This window comes from Saccopteryx leptura, chromosome 3 (genome assembly GCF_036850995.1).
Source record: "Saccopteryx leptura isolate mSacLep1 chromosome 3, mSacLep1_pri_phased_curated, whole genome shotgun sequence".
Taxonomy (NCBI): Eukaryota; Metazoa; Chordata; class Mammalia; order Chiroptera; family Emballonuridae; genus Saccopteryx; species Saccopteryx leptura.
In genome coordinates, this window is record NC_089505.1 from 165732596 (window position 1) to 165757578 (window position 24983).

At 45.9% G+C, this 24983-nt stretch overlaps 1 protein-coding gene across 3 annotated transcripts in view; it reads left to right on the forward strand.

Annotated features, from left to right (window-relative positions):
• ABCA4 (ATP binding cassette subfamily A member 4) overlaps positions 1-24983 on the forward strand; it is a 147422-nt gene that overhangs the window by 92514 nt on the left and 29925 nt on the right. For all 3 annotated transcript variants that reach the window (XM_066376742.1, XM_066376744.1, XM_066376743.1), the window contains 13 exons: positions 1435-1609; positions 3814-3945; positions 6571-6710; positions 7109-7246; positions 8163-8356; positions 9898-9982; positions 12490-12695; positions 13052-13100; positions 16738-17000; positions 17644-17768; positions 18239-18337; positions 19652-19838; positions 24099-24193. In XM_066376742.1, the coding sequence (XP_066232839.1) occupies positions 1435-1609; positions 3814-3945; positions 6571-6710; positions 7109-7246; positions 8163-8356; positions 9898-9982; positions 12490-12695; positions 13052-13100; positions 16738-17000; positions 17644-17768; positions 18239-18337; positions 19652-19838; positions 24099-24193 (1888 nt within the window). The remainder of the gene's footprint in view (positions 1-1434; positions 1610-3813; positions 3946-6570; positions 6711-7108; positions 7247-8162; positions 8357-9897; positions 9983-12489; positions 12696-13051; positions 13101-16737; positions 17001-17643; positions 17769-18238; positions 18338-19651; positions 19839-24098; positions 24194-24983) is intronic.

Here is a 24983-nt window from a genome sequence, read left to right on the forward strand (position 1 = left end):
TGCTGACTTCCGAGGATTTAGCAAGAACAATAACTTGGGTCACTGGGACTTAAGGCGGATATGAGCTATAAGGAAAGACAAAAATAAATGCTTCTGTGCACAGGGGGAAAGAGTGTAGTGGTACTGACTTCACTCGTGGTTTACAAATCTGAAGACCCATTCATTCAAGCCATCAAAAGCCTTTCCTGACCATGAGGATACCTAATGATTCCTGAACTGGTGAACTAGGATATACATGTTTTCCTGGCCTTTGCCTCCATCCCCTCCCTCTTGAAACAGTTCTATACTTCTCCCAATGTGCTCCATTCCCAAAGCATATGCACTTCTCTGCAGATGTTAAAATGTTCTTGCTGTTCTCACCCTGGGTTTAGAGAGGCCTCCTGGCCTTTGGACTTTGCCCGACATTGCAAGAGAGGGTCTGACCTCCATGCCTCTGGCCCACCCACCCCAGGTACCATTTCACAAGGCTGAGATCAGTGACCCGCAGCTCCTTAGAGAGGTGGTTTGCAGTCAGCAGCACCTCTGGGAAGACCCTCCTCCCAGAGTCAACTTCTAAGGCCAAAATCAAGGGATTGGAGGCTGGTCCCATCTCAGTTATAGGCAAGGCCAGGAGGCATAGAAGGAAGTATTGGGGTGATTTTTGCAGGGAAATAAATGCCCAGAGCTACCATGCGAAGGCAACAGATTAAACAGTGCTGTACAGGGTGAACTACAGCAGGGAGAGACCGGAAACCAGGGAGAGGTGGACACCACAGTAACGAGGGTCTGCAATAGAGGGGAACGTGGGAGCAGAAAGTGGAGGGATTAAGTGTAAGGGACTTTAATGAGGAAAAGTGGACAGTCCTACCCACTTTATTAGAGAAATTGGAGTTCTGAGGAACAAAAAGTCAGTCAAAGTTGTTACAAAGACTTGAGGCAAGGTGGCAGGAGAAAGCAGGTCCAGGGATGGACGTGAGAAGGTCTGGCAGACAGTTGTTTTGGGAAGAAGATGATGAGCCTGAGCTGCTACCAGAAATCCCTGCAGAGATGCCCCAGTGGCCGTCAGAAGTGAGGGCCCGGGATTGAGGGTTGAGTTGAGGGCTGACTCCCCGTATAGACAGTAAGTGCACTTCGGGTTGGAGTCCCAGCTCTGCCACTCGTGAACCTTATGACCTTGATTGGACACTTGATGTCTCTGTGTCTAGGGTTTCCCCATCTATAGAAATGGGCATAATAACATGTATTCCATAGGTCTGTTAAAAGGGTAACTGTTCAACAAGTATTAGGTACTATTATTACCATTATTATTCTGTAGTCATCCTTACGAAGGTCATAGCTAAAGCCATGGGGGCAGGTGAAACTATAGGCAGGAGATAATGGTCTGAAGAGAGAATTTTGGGGAATGTGTTCATTAAGATGTCATATTTCCCTCATGTTCATTTTCTCCCTGCAAAGACTCCTTCTTTGAACGTGAGCTCCCAGGCTTGGTTCCTGGAGTGTGTGTGAAGAACCTGGTAAAGATCTTTCAGCCCTATGGTAGGCCAGCCGTGGACCACCTGAACATTACCTTCTATGAGAACCAGATCACCGCGTTCCTTGGCCACAATGGAGCGGGGAAAACCACCACCTTGTGAGTCTTTGGGCAAAGGGGCTGGATTGCCAATCATCTTGTCATTTTCTGGCTCGGTTCTTTCCCTCTTAGCTTAAGTCTACTCTTTCCCACTGAATTTTAGTGACAAAAATGTGCTCTGAATTCGTGTCTCAGGAATATGTAAAGCACACTGCAGTATGCAATGCTCGCTGACATGTATTGTTTCATTTGAGCCTCACATGAAGTTGAAGAGGGAGGTGGAGTACGTTTATTGCCCCTTTTGTGTGCCAAGAACCTGAATATCCAGAGGAAGTGACTTCCCAAAGCCACCAATTCATAATGGTTCAGTGGGAACAAGAGCCAGGGCCTCCCACAATTGTCTCCTGTCTCTGACCATGCAAGCCCACTCCCCATCCCCTACCTCACTTGTGTGACTATCATCAATGGTGGTAATCAAATCACGGCCATCACTGTCATGTGCTCTCAGTCTGCAGAGTTATACTTATCTTCGAAGAGCATTCCTTTTCCTACCTGTGCGGGTTGATGGTAGTTCTGGAAAAAGTAAAAAGGGTGCAGTCTCTATCCCTGGCCGGGTAGTTCAATTGACTAGAGCTTTGACCTGAAGTGCAGAGGTTGCTGGTTCCATCCCTGGTTAGAGCACATGCAGGAACAGGTTGATGTGCCTCTCTCTCTCTCTCTCTTTCTCTCTCTCTCTTTCTTTCTCTCCCTCTCTCTCTCCCTTCATCTCTCTTAAAATTAATAAATAATCTTTTTTAAAGAGTGCAGTCTCTAAAGGGTTAACAGCCTGGTCATTGAAGGCCAAGTTCAGGGATATGAAGGCTCAGCACACACCACTCAGCCCAGTAAGCTCTCCTCACTTTCCTCAGGAACCTGAGCGCCATCTGCTGAGAGCAGGACCAGCTAATGTTTCCCAACTTGCAGCAGAAGCGGCCCTCTCAAGGGGCAGGGAACCCATGTGATATGCCGCCTTCAAGTCCTTTGGCTTCTTTCAGAGCCCCAGGAAGGAACAGCAGTGTACACCCTGCGCTGGAATGTTCTCGAGGGCGGTTCAATGTGAATGGAATGTGGGGCTGGTGCCATTATAGTTGGTTCTGTTTCCCTCTAGTGGTTGATCAACAGAGATTGCAGCTTCTAAGTACAAACTCAGAGAGCTGGAGATTGTTTCTGAACTCAGGGTCAGGGCTGGGTGGGGCAGCACAGGAGCCCCCTGATTTCTCTCCTTGCCAACTAATATGGTCGGAGAACTCCAGCCAGGACTCTAGGTTTCCTCACAGGCAAACACATGGCTTCATCAACTGCTGAAATGCAACTTCCTCTGGGGGTGAAATACAATGTTTAATAAAAATAATATTTTTGAGTTTTACTTTAGGTTGGCACTGTTCTAAGTTCTTTATAGCTATTAACTCATTTAATTCTCACAGCAACTTCATGAGGTGGGCATAATTATTTCTCATTTTCCACAAAAGACGGACATTGCTCTTGGGCTTTTCATGTTTTGGATCCAAAGACAATATGGTTGATGGTAGTTCCAATTTCTGGCTTGAATCACTTAATCACCAAATACACACACACACACACACACACACACACACACACACACACACAGTTCGCATTGACTGATTTTAGAGACAGAGAGAGAGGTAGGGAGAGAGAAACATTGATTTGTTTTTCCATTTATTCATGCATTCATTGTTTGATTCTTGTATGTGCCCTGACAAGGGATCAAACCTGCAAGCTTGGCATATCGTAATGATGCTCTAACCAACTTAGCTACCCGACCAGAGTCGACAAATAAATATTGAATACCTGGGCTTCTCATTAAAACCCTTCCTCTGTGCTTTGTAATGGTGACATCTGGCAAAGCATTGCCCCATGCACTGAACCCCTTTTTTTGAGCCCCTAGAACACCAGGAGCTGTGATGGCTGAGTTGGGGAGGGACCTTCGGTTGTAAGTGAATGTTCTGCATTTGGGAGCACACAGAAATAAGTAGAACCAGAGGATGAAGGCAGATGTGGTCATCGCATTTGGGCCTGAATGTGCACATTGGTGCTAAGCCTGAATGGGAATCTGTTAGTCCTCACAGCTAATAGTGGTTTGGGTTTGATTGCAAGCCATGGACAAGAATTACTGTGACAGTCCTCACTGACCATGGGGTGGGGACTGCTGTCCCAAGATATTCCTAAAGGCCATCCTTTCCACCACCGACTTCTATGTTTGGCAGGTCCATCCTGACGGGTTTGTTGCCGCCGACGTCAGGGACTGTGCTCATCGGGGGAAAGGACATTGAAACCAGCCTGGATGCAGTCCGGCAGAGCCTTGGCATGTGTCCCCAGCACAATATCCTGTTCCACTAGTAAGTAGAACAGAAGTTGAGACCCTCCCCATGTCTTATTCTTCCCCTGCCCCCAACACACATGTTCTCCAGAGCCTCGCTCTGGGATGTCAGCTCTGGAGGCAAGAGGCAATACCCTTGTCTGGTTTCCCCATGTTCAAGGTCCTTTGTCCTGCTTTCAGTGAGAAGTGTCCTTCAGGTGTGCCTGTGCTACTCAGACCTGAGGGCTCCTCCCATATAACATCGATCCCCTCCTCCCTGGGAGGCTGGCTGATCCCGGGACCCTCTGCCTAGCCCTGGAGTACTCCCTCTGCCAAGAGAGGTCAACAGTGTTCCATTTTCCTTCTGCAACCAGGCACTAAAAACTGGCTTTTTAGGAGGCTCTTCGGTTGCCTTTCTACCGAGCTTTTATTTCTGATTTAAAGAATTATATATAGTCATTGAAGAAAGAAAGGAAGGAAATATAGATTAAAAGAAAGTAATTCACTACCTAAAGATAACCACTGATAACACCTTGGTATATAATTTCTCAAAACTTTCTCCTACACATACATAGATTAACATTCATACTTTAAAATTATAAAGGCGAGTAAAATTCTGCATACAATTTTTTAAATTGCCATTTTAAAAATGTGATTGCTTTCTTTTAATCCAGTAGTTCTCAAACTTTTTGAAGTTGGGACGCATTTAAAATCCTACAAATAATTGTAGCGCACCATATACAAATTTCTGAGAAATATGTTATAATAATTAAGTCATATAGTAAAGAAAAAAATATAAAGTCTAAGAGTGCTTTTATGGTAATTAAACAAAATAAGTATGACAAAATGAAATTTATTCTGACATTAAAAAATATTTTTATGTTATATGTCTTGAGTTACGCTTTTTAGAATTCATAAAAAGGGGTTAAAAACTAAAAAATGACAAAAAAGTTATCTTTTTATATATATAGATACATTCTTAGTAAGATTTAGTAAATTCAGCAGGTCCTGGCACAAATGTGTTAAGTTTTTTCATTCTTGTGTTTATGAGAAACATGAGCCTGATATGTCCTAGCGACTTCTTCAATGTTTGGGCATGTATTTGAAAGGCAAAGTCTCATTTCCTCATCAATACATTGAAGAATTCCTCTCTTTTTACTCTTAATTGTGTTGAGTACAGAAAACCCCGACCATACATATCATCTTAACTTTACACCAAACAAAGGATACAAGAAACTTGAGTCCAGTCTTTCCGGGGAACATGGGGGTAGTGTAAACAATCCAGCACCACAGCTTAACAGCCTTTTGCAACCTAATCAGGCAAGTGAGGTGGGGGGTTGGGCAGACTGTCAGCTTACGGCCAATTCCCCACACCTCTGTCCCCTAAAAATCTCAACTCCCAAAACCCTGTTGGTTTTTTGGTCCCCAACAGGCACATATTTCTCTGGAATACCATAAGGCGCACCTGGAAATCTTCTAGGGCACACCCTTTGAGAACCACTGTTTTACTTTTTTTTTTGTTTTTTTTTTTTTTGTTTTTTTCTTTTTCTGTACTTTTCTGAAGCTGGAAACGGGGAGAGACAGTCAGACAGACTCCCGCATGCGCCCGACTGGGATCCACCCGGCACGCCCACCAGGGGCGACGCTCTGCCCACCAGGGGGCGATGCTCTGCCCCTCCGGGGCGTCACTCTGCCACGACCAGAGCCACTCCAGCGCCTGGGGCAGAGGCCAAGGAGCCATCCCCAGCGCCCAGGCCATCTTTGCTCCAATGGAGCCTTGGCTGCGGGAGGGGAAGAGAGAGACAGAGAGGAAGGAGGGGGTGGGGGTGGAGAAGCAGATGGGTGCTTCTCCTGTGTGCCCTGGCCGGGAATCGAACCCGGGTTCCCCGCACGCCAGGCCGACGCTCTACCGCTGAGCCAACTGGCCAGGGCCTGAGAACCACTGTTTTAATCTAAGATATCATGAGCATTTCTTCATGTCATTCCTTATTTTATGACTTTTCAATTTTTATATACTATTTCATTGTATAAATGTGCTATTTAAATAGTCTCTTATTAGATATTTTATTTTTTAATTTAATTTTCAAATTTTATTGATTGATTTTTAGAGAGAGAGAAGGAGAGAGAAGGAGAGAGAGAGAGAGAGAGAGAGAGAGAAACATCAATTTTTGTTCCTCTTAGTTGTGTACTCATTGGCTGCTTCTTTTTTTTTTATGAATTTTTTTAACTTTTTTTTTTATTCATTTTAGAGAGGAGAGAGAGTGAGAGAGAGAAAGAGGATGAGGAGCAGGAAGCATCAACTCCCATATATACCTTGACCAGGCAAGCCTAGGGTTTCGTACTGGTGACGTCAGTGTTCCAGGTCAACACTTTATCCACTGTGCCACCACAGGTCAGGCTCAGCTGCTTCTTGTATGTGACCCGACTGGGGATCAAACCCGCAACCTTGGTGTATTGGGACAACACTCGAACCAACTGAGCTACCTGGCCAGGGCTTATTAGATATTTCAGTAGGGCTTGTTTTTGTTTTTGTATTATAAATGACACCATGACAAACATCCTGTTTGCTAAATCTTTGTGCCCATCCTTAGCTAGTTCTGTAGGTTAAATTGCTAGAAGTGGAGTTGCTGAGCCCTTTGCCTTTCTGGTTGCCCCATCCCCACAGCCTCACAGTGGCTGAACACATCCTGTTCTATGCCCAGCTGAAAGGAAAGTCCTGGGACGAGGCCCAGCTGGAGGTGGAAGCCATGTTGGAGGACACGGGCCTCCACCACAAGAGGAATGAAGAAACTCAAGATCTATCAGGTGCTTGGTGTTGGAAAAAGACAAGGATACAGATACCCATTGCTTTTCAGTGCATAGTGTGTGTGTGAAGTCTACAGAGTAATTCTGAGCATCTAAGAGCAGCCCCCCCCATCATTTCTCACGTGGAACATAGCAGTCTGGGCTGCATTTGTTCTGATGTTTATGTGTTTGAACTAAAGTGTGAGAAAAGCCTTCAGAAGGTCTAATCCTAAGAAGCAGAGCTTGCCTTTTCTGCATTTAAAGAGGCCTGTCCACCACTAGGTTTGAATGCTGTGCCAACATTTAAGGAGGCAGCATCAAACCACTGCCAGAGTTAAGGTACCCCTCCTTGTGCCGCCAGCCTCGGGCCTTTCTCATTCGTCCTCCACAGCCCCTGTGACTGTCCCTTGTGCCTCCAGGTGGCATGCAGAGGAAGCTGTCCATTGCCATCGCCTTTGTGGGAGATGCCAAGGTGGTCGTTCTGGATGAGCCCACCTCTGGGGTGGACCCCTACTCGAGACGCTCGATCTGGGACCTGCTCCTGAAGTATCGCTCAGGTAATGGCCGCTGCTCAGTGCCCTGTGCTCTCGCTGAGGCTTCATCTGTGGTCCCTCCTCTCTCCCAGCGGGCGTTTTGCAACTGAGGGTATAGTAACAGCCATAACGGCACTCAAACAGGTGCCTTATCTGTGGCTGGAATCTAAGAGCCACTGGAATTCTCCTGAGAATTTTATATAAATATAAGCAGGAAATAACTAATGGAGCAACACTTTCCCAAATATTCTAGAAAACTCTCTCAACTCATTTGTCTCAAACAATGGGTGCAGCTCTAGGTGAAATTCCCCTTTAACTAAGGGGACCCAGGTCACCTGAAAACATCTCAAGGAGCTCCGTAGCTGTTGAATGACCATTTAGGACCAGGTGTGCAGGTGACATGCCAATATTCAGTGCTCCAGAAGATTGCTGAAGATGAAAATGTCTCAAAGTGAGACAGTCCTCTCTCTGTCAAAGCACCTTCCAACAGAGGGTGCAGAGACAGGACAGACAGCAGGTAGAGCTCAGTGCCCATAAAAGTGATGGTGAGGTCCAGTCTTGTGGCCAATTTGTCATCTTGGAATCCTTGTTACCTTTTTTGTTTGTTTGTTTTAGATAACATTTCCAGCTAGTTAAAGAGAGAGAGAGTTTTGCAAAGATTATAAATGCAGTGCTTAATGATCCGGACACTATGCATACAGAACCCAGTAGACCCTGACTGGCAATAATAAATATGTCCCATATATGGTGATTTGTTTGAAGCAGGATGCTATATAAAGTTAGCTCTTATCATTATTAATTTGGACTTTGCTGCAGAATACTTGTTTTTAGTTATTAATTCCCAGTTTTTTAACCCAGGTATCAGGAGGTTGCTGTATACCCTTTCCTATCCAGCCTGGCTCAGGCATGCCTGGTGACCTCCTGACCTTTGCCCTCACAGGCAGAACCATCATCATGTCTACCCACCACATGGACGAGGCCGATCTCCTTGGGGACCGCATCGCCATCATTTCCCAGGGAAGGCTGTACTGCTCGGGCACCCCACTCTTCCTGAAGAACTGCTTTGGCACGGGCTTCTACTTAACCTTGGTGCGCAAGATGAAAACCATGCAGAGCCCGAGAGCAGGCTGTGAGGTATGTCCTTCCAGGGAAGGGCCCGTCCTGGGTGAGCAGAAATACGCAGCGCCGAGTTGCCTTTCTGGGCATTTCTACCCCAACTAGGCTCTAGCCATCAGAACTGTCCTCTTTGTTTCTGGACCACTTGTAGATTTTGATGAACTGACATTCTGAACCCTCCTACAGAGATGCTTTACTCCAAACAGAACAACTGGTTTTAAAAGACCTGAGATTATTATACTCCAGAATTCTAAGCTACACGTGTAGTGTGGTACAGCATACAAGTTATGTCTTATTGTTCAGGTCATACTGTCTTAGGCAGTATGTCTTAGGTTTAAGCTGCCTTTTTTATTTATTCCATCACTCATGTTCCCTAATTAAACCCTAATTCCATAGGTAAATGAAAGCTACGAAAAGTTCTTTAGAACTATAAACTAAAAATAATGAGGCCAAAAATACCATCCAGCAGAGACCCCCTCAGCATATCAGGAGACCCAGGTTCGGGTCTGGGCCTCAAGGCACACAAATTGTGTCATCCCAGGCAAATGGCTTCATTCCTTGTCATCAGTAGCTTTTTTGCATACAGAAAATGAAACTGATTATCTCTAATTCTGCTTGGTAGACATATGGTGAAGATAAATGAGATACAGACGATGTATTATAAAATGTACACCTTGGTTAATAATTTTATTAACCAAGAAAATTCAATAAAAAATCTGAAAAACAATACTAAAAAGATAAATAAGATGAAGTTATGAACAACATTGCAGTGGTCACCCTTATTATATTGTAGCATTATTTATGCTTCTCTCACCCTGTAGTTGTTTTTTTCCTCCCCCTTTTATTTATTTATTTATTTTCCAAAGTGAGAAGCAAGGGCGCAGACAGATTCCCACATGCGCCCAACCGAGATCCATCCATCATACCCACCAGGGGGCGATGCTTGGCCCATCTAGGCCATTGCTCTGCTGCAACCGGAGCCATTCTAGCACCTGAGATGGAGGCCATAGAGCCATCCTCAGCACCCGGGCCATCTTTGCTCCCATGGAACCTTGGCTGCAGAAGGGGAAGAGAGAGATAGAGAGGAAGGAGAGGGGGAGGGGTGGAGAAGCAGATGGGTGCTTCTCCTGTGTGCCCTGGCCAGGAATCGAACCCGGGATTTCCACATGCTGGGCTGACACTCTTCCACTGAGCCCACTGGCCAGGGCCATGGCCTTGTAGTTTTAAGTGTCAGGCTGCTCTGGGTGTTCCTGTTCTGGGTAGGTTTCCACAGCCCAGTACACGTCCATGGGAGGGAGGAGCAGAATGCCTTGCACAGGCAAACACAGAAGTAATGACAAGCCAAGGGATCCTTTGAGGTTCTACTCCTCTCTGTGCCTGAGTCACAGGATAAAATCAAATAGCCACACCTTCAAAACGCTCAGATGAAGTAATAGATTAAAACCGTGAAGAGAAATGTGTTGACCACATTTCGTGGTGAGAAACAAATAAGGCGTGGTGACAACAGTCACCATCAGGGAGATGCTATCACTGAAGTGCCTAATGTCCATCTGTTGTAGGGGACCTGCAGCTGTGCATCGAAGGGCATCTCCGTGAGGTGTCCAGCCCATGTAGATGAGATCACTCCAGAACAAATCTTGGATGGTGAGGACTGGAGCAGGCCATATCTCGGTTCTTGTCTGGTGATCATGTCTCTGTGTTGTTGGGTGTATCCCTGTTGTTACGCATTTTAATGGGAGCAATGAGAACACTTGGTGCACTTCTCAAGTTCATGGCATGCAATTGCTTATCTTTTTATTTGAACTTCTTTCTCCTCCTTTGTTCCCAAAAGGATTTTAAAAGTCATACGCTGAAGGACTCTCTCCCTTTAATGAGGAATCGGTCTTTGTTCACCCTGTGCCCTTGCCCAGAACTAAGCCTTCATTCCTGGGGTCTTCCTGCCCTGGCTCCAGGCCACAAGCCTCAATGCCTAGAGAAATGGGCTTCTCAACGTGACCGGTGGAGCCCTCTGGTGGAACCCCGGCGACACGCAGCTCACATAAGGGACTTTCCCAGAGAGTCAGATTGCAGGGATTCAGTGTTTGCCACGGATCTCTCCTTTTCTCCGTTAATGCCCACCCTGCCATCTCTCTCCTGGGGCATCTTTGCCAATGGAACCCCACACACCCAGATTCCTAAATGGGGGCAAAGCTGAACCTGTGGACTGACCCAGGTTAATGAAGAAGGAAAGTGTCTACTTATCCAAGAAAAAGCAAAGTTTCCTACTTCGCATGATTTTTTCTTTAAATCTACAGAGAACGAGACAATACCTCTGTACTCTGCTTAAAATTTCAGTGAAGATGCCCAGAGTCTCATCACATTTGCTGTCACACCTATGGTGAGCGTGACATGCCCTTGTCGGGTGACATTCATCTGTCTGTCTCCTAACTGGCTCTGCTGTGGGTTCCTCCTGCTTTCTGAGGCTTCCTCCCAGGAGGAATCTTGGTTAAAAAAAATAGAAATTAAAAAAACAATAATAGTAATTAATTATTGTGGCACACCAAATATCAAGCTGGAAAGAGAGCTGCTGCCTGGGTGATTTTTTAAATATTCCTTGATGTCTACGTAAAGATTTCTTTTCTTTTACTAGAACAGGGATAATGTGAATGGTAGGAAGTACAATAAGTAGTTCTGGCCCACATACAAGCAGAAGCCATGCTGTCCCAGCTCACTCCGCGGAGGACCGTTCCCGTGCACACGTGTGCCGCACACTCTCCCCAGACCTCCTGCTGCCCTCAGCGCCACTTCTGGAAAGGCTGACACACACAGCTAAGACACAATTCCTGGGAATGCAGGCACTTCAGGTTGGATTTCCTTCCTAAGAGAACAATGGCCGTGACCTCTAGAGAGCGGTGAGGGCAGCACTGCTTCCTGGTGCCAGGAGCCCCCCAGCCTCTGTGAGATCATCCCCCAGCTCAAGACAATTGAGTCCCACTCCCAGATGTAACATAAAACAAGCTTTTCAGTCAAGCTAGGCAGACGGATTTGGGTTGAAAGCCATGAAATTCCTCAACATGGGTCATTCTAAAACAAAATAAGAAAGGAACCTCCTGGGTACTCTGGCCTGGGGGGACCACTTGCAGAAATGCACACAAGAGCTGGGTTCTGAGTTCCCTGAATTTCTTCACCTTTGATCTGCCTCTTAAGATACAAGATGAGGCAACTGCCTCTTTAAATGAATGCTTTCAACTTCTTAAAATTTGATTCTTAATTTTAAAGTATCACATGCTTGTGCATAAAATTCAATTCGATTGTATGAGGGTATCGGGGCAATACTTGATACTGGACACTGCGACACTGCCCCACCCCGCCCCCTCCATCCCGCTGGTCCATCTCCACGCTTCTCCACCCACTACTGCACTGGCTGTGAGCTGGGTATTAAGTTTTGTTTTGTTTGAGGAGCCAGGCGCAATCCCAAGGGAACTGGCAGTCCTTCAAAAAGTTAGACCAGGCTAGGCGTGTGATTTAGGAAGAAGGGTTCTCACCTAGCTCAGTTACCTGTGCTAGGTATGCATCTTGGGCAAGTCCTCTATAGCTTGGGCCAGACCAGGAAAATGAAAACAACTTTGACTTAACCCTAGGCTTGTGGTGAATAAGAAGGAGCAACAATAATGACAGGTGCTTTCTTCCTTGAGATGATGTTCATGATAACAATAGCAACTAACACTCCTCTGAGCAATAAGTACATCATGCTAAGTTTCTTACGTGTATTCACTCTCCAGTTCTCACAAATAACAATTAAGTCAATGCCATCCTTTTTCCCTTTTTACAGATGAAGAGACTAAGATTGACCTGCCCAATGGTGCTTAACTTATAAAGAACAGAACATTCAATTGAACAAAAGAGAAAATTGGCCCAGGGGCATTACATGACCTCCCAAGGTTGCACAGCTAGTTAGTGGAGGCACTTTTTTCTACCTCCCTTTCCCTCTTACTGCTCATCATGGGCATCTAAGCTAAAAACAGATATCAGAGAGTGTTCCTCCTCTAAGAGTCATTCCTGAGGAACAAGATGCCCCTTTGTCCAATGGGAAGGAACTAGCAGACCTGGGCAAGCTCACAGTCTTACAGTTCTGAAAAAGTGTTGACCACAGTCTCTTGTTTTTGTCCTAGGGGACGTGAACGAGCTGATGGATGTGGTTCACCACCATGTTCCAGAGGCAAAGCTGGTGGAATGCATTGGTCAAGAACTGATCTTCCTTCTTCCAAATAAGAATTTCAAGCAGAGGGCATATGCCAGCCTCTTCCGAGAACTAGAGGAGACACTGGCTGACCTAGGACTCAGTAGCTTTGGGATTTCTGACACTCCCCTGGAAGAGGTAAGACAGAGATTATGGCTGGTGTTATCAGATACCAGAAGACACGTAAAGTCTCACACTAAAGGGAAATATTTTTATAAATCAAAAAGCCGTAAGTCCCTACCCAAACACAGCAACTATCTTCATGTTTGGGCTTACTTCCTCCTGCCTTTGTCCACGTGCACACATAGTTTATATAATTGTGGTCACCCTGTGCGTATGCTTTTGTGTTTATAGAATTCTATGTTCTTGGATAAAGAGTCATAATGTATTCTCTTCCCATTGTGAAGTGATACCCAACAAAATTGAGTGTGGCTTAGATTCTTCTGAAAGTGGGAATGTGTAAACCAAATTCTCTCTTTTTTTCCCCTTGACAGATATTTCTGAAGGTCACAGAGGATTCTGAATCAGGACTTTTGTTTGCTGGTATGATGTTAGAATCTGGCTTTGTCCCTCACCACATCCCCTCCCCTAAGCTCTGTCTTGAAAATCTAAGGAGAAACTCATGAAACAACAAAGCAGGCAAACACTCCTCCGTAGTATTTATCTGATATCCAAATAATAGGCATCGGTAAGGTGACCAACTTTTTTACAATGAAAAGGAGGACAAAAATAAATTGAAGAAAACAATATCATAAATAAAAGAAAAACTTTATTCATTGCAACAATAATATACTATAATATGATAAAAGCATAATAAAACATTTGTAATATTTTATATTGTAATTATGCTTACATGCCTATTAATTTTTAATAATAATTGTAAGAAAAAAGTGCTCATTTAGATACAAATATGTCATATCACATGCAATGGATCTACTCTGCATCGATCGACTATGGACATTTACAGATTAGTCTTCCAGTATCAAAAAGGAGGACATGTAGGAAGACACTTTTTGAGGGAGGACAGAACTTACCAAAGGACTGTCCTCCTTAAAGGAGGATGATTGGTCACTTTAGCATTGGGCATTCTTGGTTTCCTTTCAGGACAAAGAAAGGATAGACAAATGGCGTTAGGTCTGGGTGAGAACCCTGGATGAATCAGTTGGGAGCTTCCCTGTGCCCGAGCTCCTCCTCCCCTGTCCAGGCCTCTCGTTCCTGCCTGGTCACCGTCCTCACCTCCTCCTCTTATCTCTGCCAGGCCTCTGATCGGCTCCTGTCTGCAGCAGTGTGATAGCCTGCAGAGTCCTTAGAGATAAGGGTGACAATAAATACAACCCAGATGCCAGCTAGGATCCCCTGGTCCTTTTGAGACCAAGATTGAAATGTTTCTGAGCTCTCATTTAGTGCCATGTGGACATATGAAACGCAGGGACCATAATTACTGGATTCTGAGGGTCTCTCTTCTAATATGTGAAACTCGGTACTACGTAGCCCCTCTGTGATTTCTTCCAACCCCCCCAAACTGCACAGAGCATTCAGGAGCACAGTAGACTTTACTGTAGAGGGCGTGGGTGGGGGTGAGGAGATGGCCGTGCAGGAGGGGTTACCAGCACAACATCGACTACTATTGACAGAACAGAGAATAATAGGCATCTGATGGAACCTTCTACCAGGCTCCTCTCCCTCTTCGTTTTCCTCTTTTCCGTGAAGCTGTGCGGCAACTTTCCTTTGCTCCCTTGGGCTCCAGCCCTTGGTTACCTCTTTCTACCCAGTGTGGCATACCATGGTGTTTCCTTGTACAGAAACCATTTCCTCCCTGTGAGATTTCAGCTCTTAAGACAATACAGTTTTCATCTTGCTTCATAAGCGATCCCAGACGTTTAGTTGTCAGCTATGCCCATGACTTCCAATAGTCAACTGTCCCAGCCCAATGCGCTCCATGACCCAGGTAGGTCGTGTGGTGGCCAGAAGAGGTGGTCACCTGGCAGGTTGGGGAGTGAAGGACAGTCCTCTGGAGAGGTGGGAGCAGCTCTCCATGGGCCCCATGTTTTCTTTCCAGCTTTGCAGAAACAGAAATTGAATTCTCTCAGCTCAACCAAAGTCAAAGACTTACATTAACCAAGACCAGAATGAAAATATGCTAATTTATACCAGAAGCTATGCTGGATTGCAGAGTTGGGGCCTTTTATCTGCAGGGAATAATCCTTCTTAGTAATCAGGCCCTCTCAAGAGAACAAATTACACATCAGAAGATGGTCAGCCTGGGCATAGAACGGAATGTTCCAAAGAGAGAGTCAAGGATAGAAGTTAAGAGTGTAGCTTCTAGAATGAGGCTGACCAAACAGCAAACCTGAGTGAGCTCCACAATTTGCTAGCTAGTGGCTTTGGGTAAATACTTAGCCTCTTTGTACTTCAATTTCCTAATCTGCAAAATGGGAATAATAATAATATCAACCTTTTAGAGTTGAGAGAGAATTAAATGAGTTAATACATGTCATGTCTTAACACAGTATGCAATTTCTGATTAAGATGTAGCAACATTCTAATCTCAACATTTACAAATCATCTCTTACCTCAAACTTGTGTAGCCCTCTATACTTTAGAAAGCAGTTAACGTCCATTGTTTTATTTGATTGTCACTATAATCTCATGAGATAGGTAAGGCAAGGATTAGCTCTACCTGGTGGAAACTGAGCTCACACAGGTTCGATGACTTGCCTAAAGTCACAGAGGTTTCTGGGTCTTGTCTTCTGGTTTTAGCTTTCAAATCTAGGACCCTCTTGCCACAGTCTCACTTCCTTTCACTTTTCAGACGGCTATATGCTTTGTTTTGAATTGGCTCCGTTTTAGAGGAAACTTTCAAATCTAGTCTAAAAAGTCTGAAGGAACCAGTACCTGTCCATTGGAGTCACGCATTGCATAATAACAAGAGGGTCAATGCCATTTCTGAAAGGGGTGGCTCAGAGTCAGTTACCACTAGAACGCAGCAGAGCCAGGGAATAACTGAGACTCGAATTATGAACTTTGCTCTGGCTGGAAGAGGGGCTCCAGGCTGGATGGGGCACCAGAGATAGACATGAGGAGAGGCAGCAGGCATGCAGAGGGTGGGCTGGCCATAGCTGACATCGAACCTAAGCCCAACTCAGGAGAAAAGAGGCTGGAGAACTAGGACTCTGGCAGCCTGGAGTCAGTTAGGCTTGAGAAGTTCTTCCCCCTCTGAGTAGTCAGGCTTGCTGCATTGCAGGTGCCTGAGAATTCTAGCTGAGAGATGACTGAGCTGCCCCAACTCCCTTTGCAGCTGCCCTTTCCTGGGGTATGTTAGGAGGGTCTAAAAAGCAGCTGAGGACCAACCAGAGGTCCTCCAGGCTCTCCCTTTATGTCCAACATGTGCTGTGGATGAACATTAAACAGTGACGATAAACTATAGCTTCAGCTTTACAACACCCCTGTGAAATGTTCTCCCCTTCATTTTACAGCAGAGAAAACTCAGATTCAGGCAGATTGAGTCACTTAGCCAAATTTATCTAGTAAGAGTCAGGATTCAAACCCAGATCTCCTACCACCTAGTTCATTAGTCTTTCTACCACTTCACAGTGGCTTCTAAGAATTTAGAAAGAACCAAGTCGACTCTGCCTTTTACTTTTAAAAAAGAAATATACAGGTTATACATGAACATACTGTTTTGTTTAAAGGTTTTCAAACAATAGAGAAAAGGCTAAAATCACCCTTCCCGCTCAGTCCCCCACCCCTTACACAGCTCTGTCCTGCGGTGGTAACCTCTTTCAACAGAGGCCATCTCTCAAAGCTTGACAGTTAAATATGTGTATGTATAAAAAATATTGTGTTCCTTTGTTTACAATGTATGCGTTCTCTAACATAGGTATGATCTTATTGCACGTGTCATTCTGTCACTTAGTTATATGTTTCTGACCTCTCAGGGCATTTAGATATTTCATGTTATTTTTAACTACTATAGAAAATAAATATTTAAGTGATTTCAGGTTATCCTGTCTATGGATAATTTACACTATACAATAGAATTTTTTAAAGTTCATTAACCTAACTGGCCTGATATTTTGTTGCTGATTTAAATGAAGGGAAATCTAATGCAGTAAGCAAAGAACAGTATACAAGATCCAGACCTTGTGGGTGTTTTTCTAAATTATTCATTCATTCTCAGGCAGCACTCAGCAGAAAAGAGAAACCATCAGCCTGCGACACCCCGGTTTGGGTCCTAGCAAGGAGGTCACACAGATTCCCCAGGGCTCCAGCATCTGCTCTGCAGAGCCTGCTCCTCCCACCCAGGGCCAGCCTCCCCAGGAGCCAGAGAAGCGGGGCAGCCGGCTCAACACAGGAGCGCAGCTTGTCTTCCAGCACGTGCAGGCGCTGCTGGTCAAGCGATTCCACCACACCGTCCGCAGCTACAAGGACTTCCTGGCCCAGGTATGACTGTGGGCCTTCGGCTGTGCTGGGCAGCTCCTGGCCAGGGCCTGCCTGCCCTTTCTGGCCCTTTCCATCCTCTGCCAAGTTTTCTGTGCACATGGGTTCAAGTACAGCAGTGAGCAGCCTCTTTAAGTTCTGTCAGATTTGTCTCCTTGACGACCTTTGTTTTGATTCTTGGTTAGCACAAAGCTTCTCTGTAAGTATTCAGGCGCATTGAGCAGAGAAAATAGAATAATAGTGATTATGTTAATATTGTTATTTTTACAATAAAGGGTGAAGTCATGTTTTCACTCATTTTTGCGTGGTACTACATAGCAAAGTCATTGTCCTCTTTTTCTTTGTATGTCTTTTATTCAGAAAAAGAAACTCTGGTTCACCTCTAGCTAAACATTGGTCTACTTCAGTGTTCAGTGGTGGCCTACTTCACCCAATCCTCAGTGGCTACTAGGGCATTCTGCTTTCTCTTACATGTCTTGCTTTGCTCATGCTGCTTATAATGTTCCCCAGTAGTCTGACCTTTCACCAGGGCCCAATTATGAAGCTGCAGGATGTTTAAAAGAATGAACGTGTGTGTGTGTGTGTGTGTGTGTGTGTGTGTGTGTGTGTTTGCATGCCCCACGTTGCCATGTTGGTTTCCCCACAGATCGTGCTCCCAGCCACTTTTGTGTTCCTGGCTCTGATGCTCTCCATCATCGTCCCTCCTTTTGGTGAATACCCTGCTTTGACCCTTCACCCCTGGATGTATGGGCAGCAGTACACCTTCTTCAGGTGCGGACACCTTCCTCAGGTCATCATTCCCTCCATGGCATGTGGGCTCCTGGGTCACAGGCTGCTTGGTGAGGTCCTGACCTTCTGCCTTCCTGGGACAGTCACCAACATGGCAGAGGTTCTTGGACTGCCCTCAGAAAGGAAATTAAGGTAACTGCCACTTGGGAAGGGTGACCCCAAGTGGACAACCAGGATGGCCAGGAGTATGGACAGAGACGGGAAAGGTTAGGGGAGTGGTTGATGTTCATCTCTGTGGGGCACAGATGTGCCGTCAGATCCCTGGGCATGTTTGGGGAGGCTACTCCCTTTTAAGGAGACCTCTGCCCACCCCAACACAGTGTTCCGTGCCCTGTGCACATGCCTGGCATGTAGAAGCCACACTAAACATCTGTTGAGTGCACTTTGGCTGTGTTGTTCCTCTGTCCCAGTCACGCGCTCACTGAGTAAGCAAGCCCCCTCACGTTGTCTAGCATGGACCAGCCGGGCAGTGAGCGGCTTGCAGCACTCACAGACGTCCTCCTGAACAAGCCAGGCTTTGGCAACCGCTGCCTAAAGGAAGAGTGGCTTCCGTAAGTCCCTGGGCACCCCTACCCTGACCCGACAGCTGCTCTGGGACCCAGGAGTTGGGGTACCGAGATCGCAGAGTTGGGATAGGTCCCGTCTGACTCTCGCTGTGGGCCACATGGACACTTCCATCTTCCTGACCAACACTCACCCAGCTTCCCCTTCAACACATGTGTGCGAAGTTTTCACACCTCTTGGGAAGCCCCTGCATCACTGGACAGCTCTTTATTTCTGTAATTTCCAATATCAAAGTCCCATATTAAGTTGATTTACGCTTCCTACAACCTATTTGAAAGGAATCTGAGTGGGAAAGGAGGCACGTGGGGAATGCCAGTCGTGTAACTGGGCTTAGAATGGCGTTAACTTGTATGTGGCCAGCTTTCCATCATTGCTGTAAGTCCAGACAAGGGAGTTTTAGAAGGCAGTTGGTATCTACCAGGAATCCTAAAAGTTAAATATAACTTTAACTGCTTCTCTCATTCCCTCTCTTTCAGAGCTAGTGATAAGGACCAAGGTAGACTAACTTCCAGTTCCTCTTTTATTTGTTGTCTCTCAATAGCTAGGGCCACCAGAAAAGCAAAAAGAAATACAACTGTCCACACACTAGACAATTACTCCCAGCCCCACACTGATTTTTGTGTGAGCAGTCCTGCTTTCTGCTGAGCAGAGGCTAACGCGTGAGAGTGTGAGGGGAAACCACAGAGGCTAACGCGTGAGAGTGTGAGGGGAACCGCAGAGGCTAACGCGTGAGAGTGTGAGGGGAACCGCAGAGGCTAACGCGTGAGAGTGTGAGGGGAAACCGCAGAGGCTAACGCGTGAGAGTGTGAGGGGAAACCGCAGAGGCTAACGCGTGAGAGGGTGAGGGGAACCGCAGAGGCTAACGCGTGAGAGTGTGAGGGGAAACCGCAGAGGCTAACGCGTGAGAGTGTGAGGGGAAACCGCAGAGGCTAACGCGTGAGAGTGTGAGGGGAAACCGCAGAGGCTAACGCGTGAGAGTGTGAGGGGAACCGCAGAGGCTAACGCGTGAGAGTGTGAGGGGAACCGCAGAGGCTAACGCGTGAGAGTGTGAGGGGAAACCGCAGAGGCTAACGCGTGAGAGTGTGAGGGGAAACCGCAGAGGCTAACGCGTGAGAGTGTGAGGGGAACCGCAGAGGCTAACGCGTGAGAGTGTGAGGGGAACCGCAGAGGCTAACGCGTGAGAGGGTGAGGGGAACCCCTGGCTCTGAGAATGAGGGGGGGCAGCGAAGCGGGAGAGGGCTGGGCCGCTTCTCCTCTCAACCTCGGAGCTGACTGTGAAATGTTTTCTTGTCCTCCATGAGGGAGTACCCCTGTGGCAACTCAACCCCCTGGAAGACCCCCTCTGTGTCCCCAGACGTCACCCACCTGCTCCAGAAGCAGAAATGGACGCCGGAGCAGCCCTCGCCGGCCTGCAGATGCAGCAGCAGGGAGAAGCTCACCATGCTGCCCGAGTGCCCCGAGGGTGCAGGGGGGCTCCCGCCCCCTCAGGTACGCGGCCCTCTGTGGGAAACCAGGGGCCCTAACTCTGCCTGTGACGGCAGGGAGCGGGGAAAATACGTTGTGCCCCTGAGTTTCTGGCCAAATACCGTTCTGAACTGACAGTTAAGTGTAGGACTAAACGCGGCTCCCTGGGTGCTCTCAGCAGGGCCTCCCACAGGCCCCGTCCAGCCGCTTGAAGGAAGCCATTGGCCAATATTTTGTTTTCCACCAACTACTTCCTGTGCAGTCTAGTAAGAAAATATCTTTAAACGTGGAGAAAGTATGCAAGTCATGCATGCTCATTACAGAAAATTTTAAAAATTCTGGTAAGTCAGAAGGAAAACATCATCCTATCACTTGGAAGGAACCACCAATAACATTTGGTTTTTATCCATTCAAACTAGATTATATTCAAAATTATGTCTAGAAACCTGTTCTTTTCACTTAATAGCATATTATGAACACATGCCCCTGGCAATATGTATCTACATCATTGCTTTTTTTTTTTTTTTTTTTTTGTATTTTTCTGAAATTAGAAACGGGGAGGCAGTCAGACAGACACTCACATGCGCCCGACCGGGATCCACCCGGCATGCCCACCAGGGGGTGATGCTCTGCCCATCTGGGGCGTCGCTCTGTTGCATCCAGAGCCATTCTAGCACCTGAGGCAGAGGCCATAGAGCCATCCTCAGTGCCCGGGCCAACTTTGCTCCAGTGGAGCCTTGGCTGCGGGAGGGGAGGAGAGAGACAGAGAGGAAGGAGAGGGGGAGGGGTGGAGAAGCAGATGGGTGCTTCTCCTGTGTGCCCTGGCTGGGAATTGAACCCGGGACTCCTGCACACCAGGCCGACGCTCTACCACTGAGCCAACTGGCCAGGGCTACATCATTGCTTTTAATGCCTGCCTACTATCCCACTGTTTGGATTTACTTTATGTAACTAATCTCTCATTGTTAGTTAGATCTGTGGGTTCTCAATTCTTCTCCATCATAAACAATGTTGTAGTGTCTATTCAAATGCATATGTATTTGCACACTTATTAACAATTTTAATTAAGAAGCTTGCATGTGCTGTATAACCTGTATACTCACACGTGCATACACACACACACACACACACACAGCCAACAACCTATGTTTTGGAGGGACATCAACAAGCTTGGCTCTGAGCAACATCTTCTCTTGGGTGTTTGAACTCCAGAATGTGTCACAGTGAGCCTCTCCCAGGGCTTTCGGAGACAGAAGGGGCCAGAGAAGTCTCACTTTGTATTAGGTTGATAAGGTCCCTCTGACTTGCCATCTCTAATGATTTGCCAATGAATGAATAATGTGGGTAAGGAAACTGTTACTTAAAATTACATTCAACTCAGCAATGACAACCCTAAACTAACAGTGGATAGAAAGAGAGACACACTGTGTTTCTCTCTTGTGTAAAAGTTTAGGCAGGTGGCCAATGACACTCTGTTTTGCTGCTTTTCTGCGGTATATAGATCTCAGTCTATTTGGCCAAGATGGCAGAATCTACTTTCCAGGCAGCAGAATGGAAGAAGGGATGAATAACAAGAGAGGACAAAGTGTGAAATCAGGCTGTCTTCTAGGAAGATTTCAAGAAGCTGCCACACAGCATGTTAGCTCATATATTAGTGACCAGAACCGAAAGTCAAGGGAGACTGGGAACTAGAGTCTCTATTCCGAGTGGCCTCGTACCCAACAGTAAAGTCCATTCATATGGCACGTGGCAGGAAGGCACACCCGATCATGGGGGACAACTATAGTAAATTTTGTTGTATCATCAGTCAAAGGTACTGGCTTATAAATGATTCCGTGTTTATACGCATCCTTTTTTATATATATGCTAAAAGCATATGACTTTATATTTCTCAATATGTTTTCCCTTTGAATCATAACTCGGCCACCCAGCATCACAGGGATCCCAAAAGAGGACCTCAGGGAGCTTGTCCCAATTTTCTGTGCCTGAAGAGGAAGCTTTACTTCTCTTGGGTTTGCTGAGGGCCCCTCTGGCTGTTTCTACTCTAACACATCTAGCATCTGCAGAGAGTTCTGCACCCGGAGTCCTTGGTGAGGGCAGGGCAGGAGGGAAGCTGCAAGTAGCCACATGGAGATTCATTTCCTCAGTGAACCCTAGTTTCAAGGCTGCCTGTCTAGCTTATAGAAACTTAATTTCAGTGGTTAGTCATTGGTCCCTGGGGAAAAAATTTAACAGGCCACCACAGCCAAAGTCCTGGAGACAGACTAACCAGTTCCTGTGACTCTTTCACACCTGCATTTCCTCATTGTCATTTATGTTTCCCTTGGGAGCAAAACTGAACATCATGAATCTGCACAGGAACTACTCCACCCCCCTCCCACACACACACACTCACACTCATACTCCTGTTTATACCCACTCGGTCAAACACACTCTCCCGGCCAGCAAATTAAGCCAGAGGTATAGGTTTGGTGCAGAGGTAGTGAACTGTCCTCAACTGGAAAACCGGACAGCGGATGCAGTCTTCTGTAGAGTCCCGTCCTGCCCTAGCACTCTACGTGGTACTGAGTCCTGAGGTGAAAGTGCTTCCTCCCCAACCTCTAGAATACATAAAGTTATAGGAGTATTTTATTTTACAAAATTTTTCAGAAAACAAGGTATCATAAACATCCCAGGCACCAGCAATTGTTTCAGGCTAGATTCAGCCTGCAGAGTTGGACAGTCCCCCTGGGTGCCATTCTCAGCTTGAGAGGCAGGTGATGGAGTGAAGAGTGAGGGCTGTAGAGTCAGACAGAGGCAGGTGCAAATCCTCGGTCAACCACATACCAGTTCTGTGATCCGGTATAAGTGAGCCAGCCTTTCTGAACCTCACTTTCTCTGTCTGTAAATTAAAGTAATAATTCCTCTTTCGTAAGGGCAGGAGGATTGAGGGATCTATTATAATGTACACAGAGCATTTAACACAGTGCCTGGCACACAGTTAGCATTCTGTAGAGGCTAGTTCTAACATGAGAGAGAGGAATGAGGTGAAGAAAATTAATTGAAGAGGGAGGGAAAATGGGAAAGGAGGAAGAGACAGAAAGTGTATATAAATAAGAAAATGGTGTGTGATGACGGTAGTTTTAAAGCCACCAAAAATGTCCTCAGCTACCTTTGGTTGACACCCAAGGACATGACTGACCAGAAACTACTTAAACTAACATTACATATTCCCAAATTTAGAGTAATATTGCCACCTGGTGGCCAAAATCATGCTCTTTTGCATTCTCCAAAATCCTTGGATAAAGGAGCATCTGGTTTAAATGTTTTTGGAAGGTGATTTGTAAATTGGAAGGTACCGCTTGAATCCTTTCATTTGTTTCACAAATTTATTGTTTTAGCTATGTGTCAGATACTGTTCTGGGTGCTGGGGACACAGCAGCTAATAAGTCAGAGAAAAATCCCAGCTCTCACAGAATTTATATCATATAGGAGTGTAACAGACAAAAATAAGTAAACAGATCAATTGGAAAGAAAACTTCAGGTGGGGATGAAAACGTGAAGATACTATAACAGTGTTTTATGCTACAGAGTGATGTGAAATAGAAAATACCTCTCTGAGGAATAAAATTTGGGCTGAGACTTGCATGGCGATGAGCTAGCCAGGTGAGGTTGGCCAGGTAGAGCATTTCAGGTACTGGGAACAGCCAAGCGCAAGGCTACCTTAGGAATGAGGGTGAGCATTTGAGAAGCAGAGCGAATAGGTGGGGAGGGTGCGGAGGAACAGTAGAGTGGCGGTAGGTGGCTCAGAGAGCAAGGCAGGGCCAGCTTGCTAGGCTGCATCAGCCTTGGTAATGAACTTGGATCTGATCCCAGGGCTTATTGGAGAGTGGTAAGCAAGGTGACTGGAGTATCTGCTTTTTTTTTTTTTTTTAAGTTCAATCTGGCTGCTGGGTGGAGAATGGGTTGTGGAGGACCAAAGGCAGAATCAGGGAGATGAGTCTGAAAGTTTCTGCTGAGGTCCAGGTGAGGTGTATGTAGAGGCTTGGGCTAGGATGGCAGTAGTGGAAACAGAGAGATGCAGATGTATTAGATGTTTATTTGGAGCTAGTGCTTTCTCCTCTCTCGTCAATGAAAAGAGAGGGCTCAAGGATGCGGGAACTAAGGAAATGTCAGTGCTTTATTTAGTAGCTCCATTTCCCAGCAGCTGAGTCCATAAATAACTTTTGGTGAAGAACAAGCAGTTTCACAAACTGTAAGAACTCAAACTCCAAAGTAATTAACACTAATGTCTGATTGCCTCAGAGAATACAGCGCAGCGGTGAAATTCTCCAAGACCTGACAGACAGGAACATCTCCGACTTCCTAGTAAAAACGTATCCTGCTCTTATACGCAGCAGGTAAGGAGAGACCCTTTTATGCTTTTCATCCAGGCTTCCTATAGAAACTATTAACTTAGGACAGAAGGATTTACTCTCATGATTAATCAACAACAGTTGGGGCAATGGAGTTTTTTCTTTCTCTTCATTTGAGGTCATCGTCCAACAGAAAAAAACAATTAAGGCTTATGCAAATAAAATGCAACTTAAGTTTAATTTTGTTTTTGTTTTGTTTAGATTAAGCAGTCTTAAAGGTTAACCCACACACTGTTAAAAGTGAAATTTAAAAAGTATAGAATTTATCAAATAGTGCAACCTCATATTTTAACTAGTTAAGAAAGGGAGATGAAGTTTGGAGGGAAGAGCGAGAGTAAAGGGGGAAAGGTAGAGGAAAAAGAAAGAAGAAAAGTAAGAAGCAAAATGCAGAAAAGAAAAAAATTAGACCAAGATCGGATAGAGGCAGCGGTATAGTATCTGAGTGAGGTTAACGGTACCTGTCACACTCTAACTGTAGATTATCATAGTGCTGCCCTTTAAAATGCCAGTAACTCTTCAATAAGTGTCTGTCTGTGTCAGCACTGCAGCTGTTCTTAGCAAGCCCCAACTGGGGATGTACTGGCTTCAGCAGCCTGTCTGAGAGCAAGCAGCTTGACAAGAGCTTGCTACCGAGAGAGCATCATAAGAAACCCTGATCCAGGCCCCACGTGCACTAGGGCTTTAAAAGAAAACATACTGTCTAATTTTAGTAGTACTTTCAGTTGCTTCCTCTGGCAGAGCCATGCACAAAGAATAAATGGACTCGGTCAACACA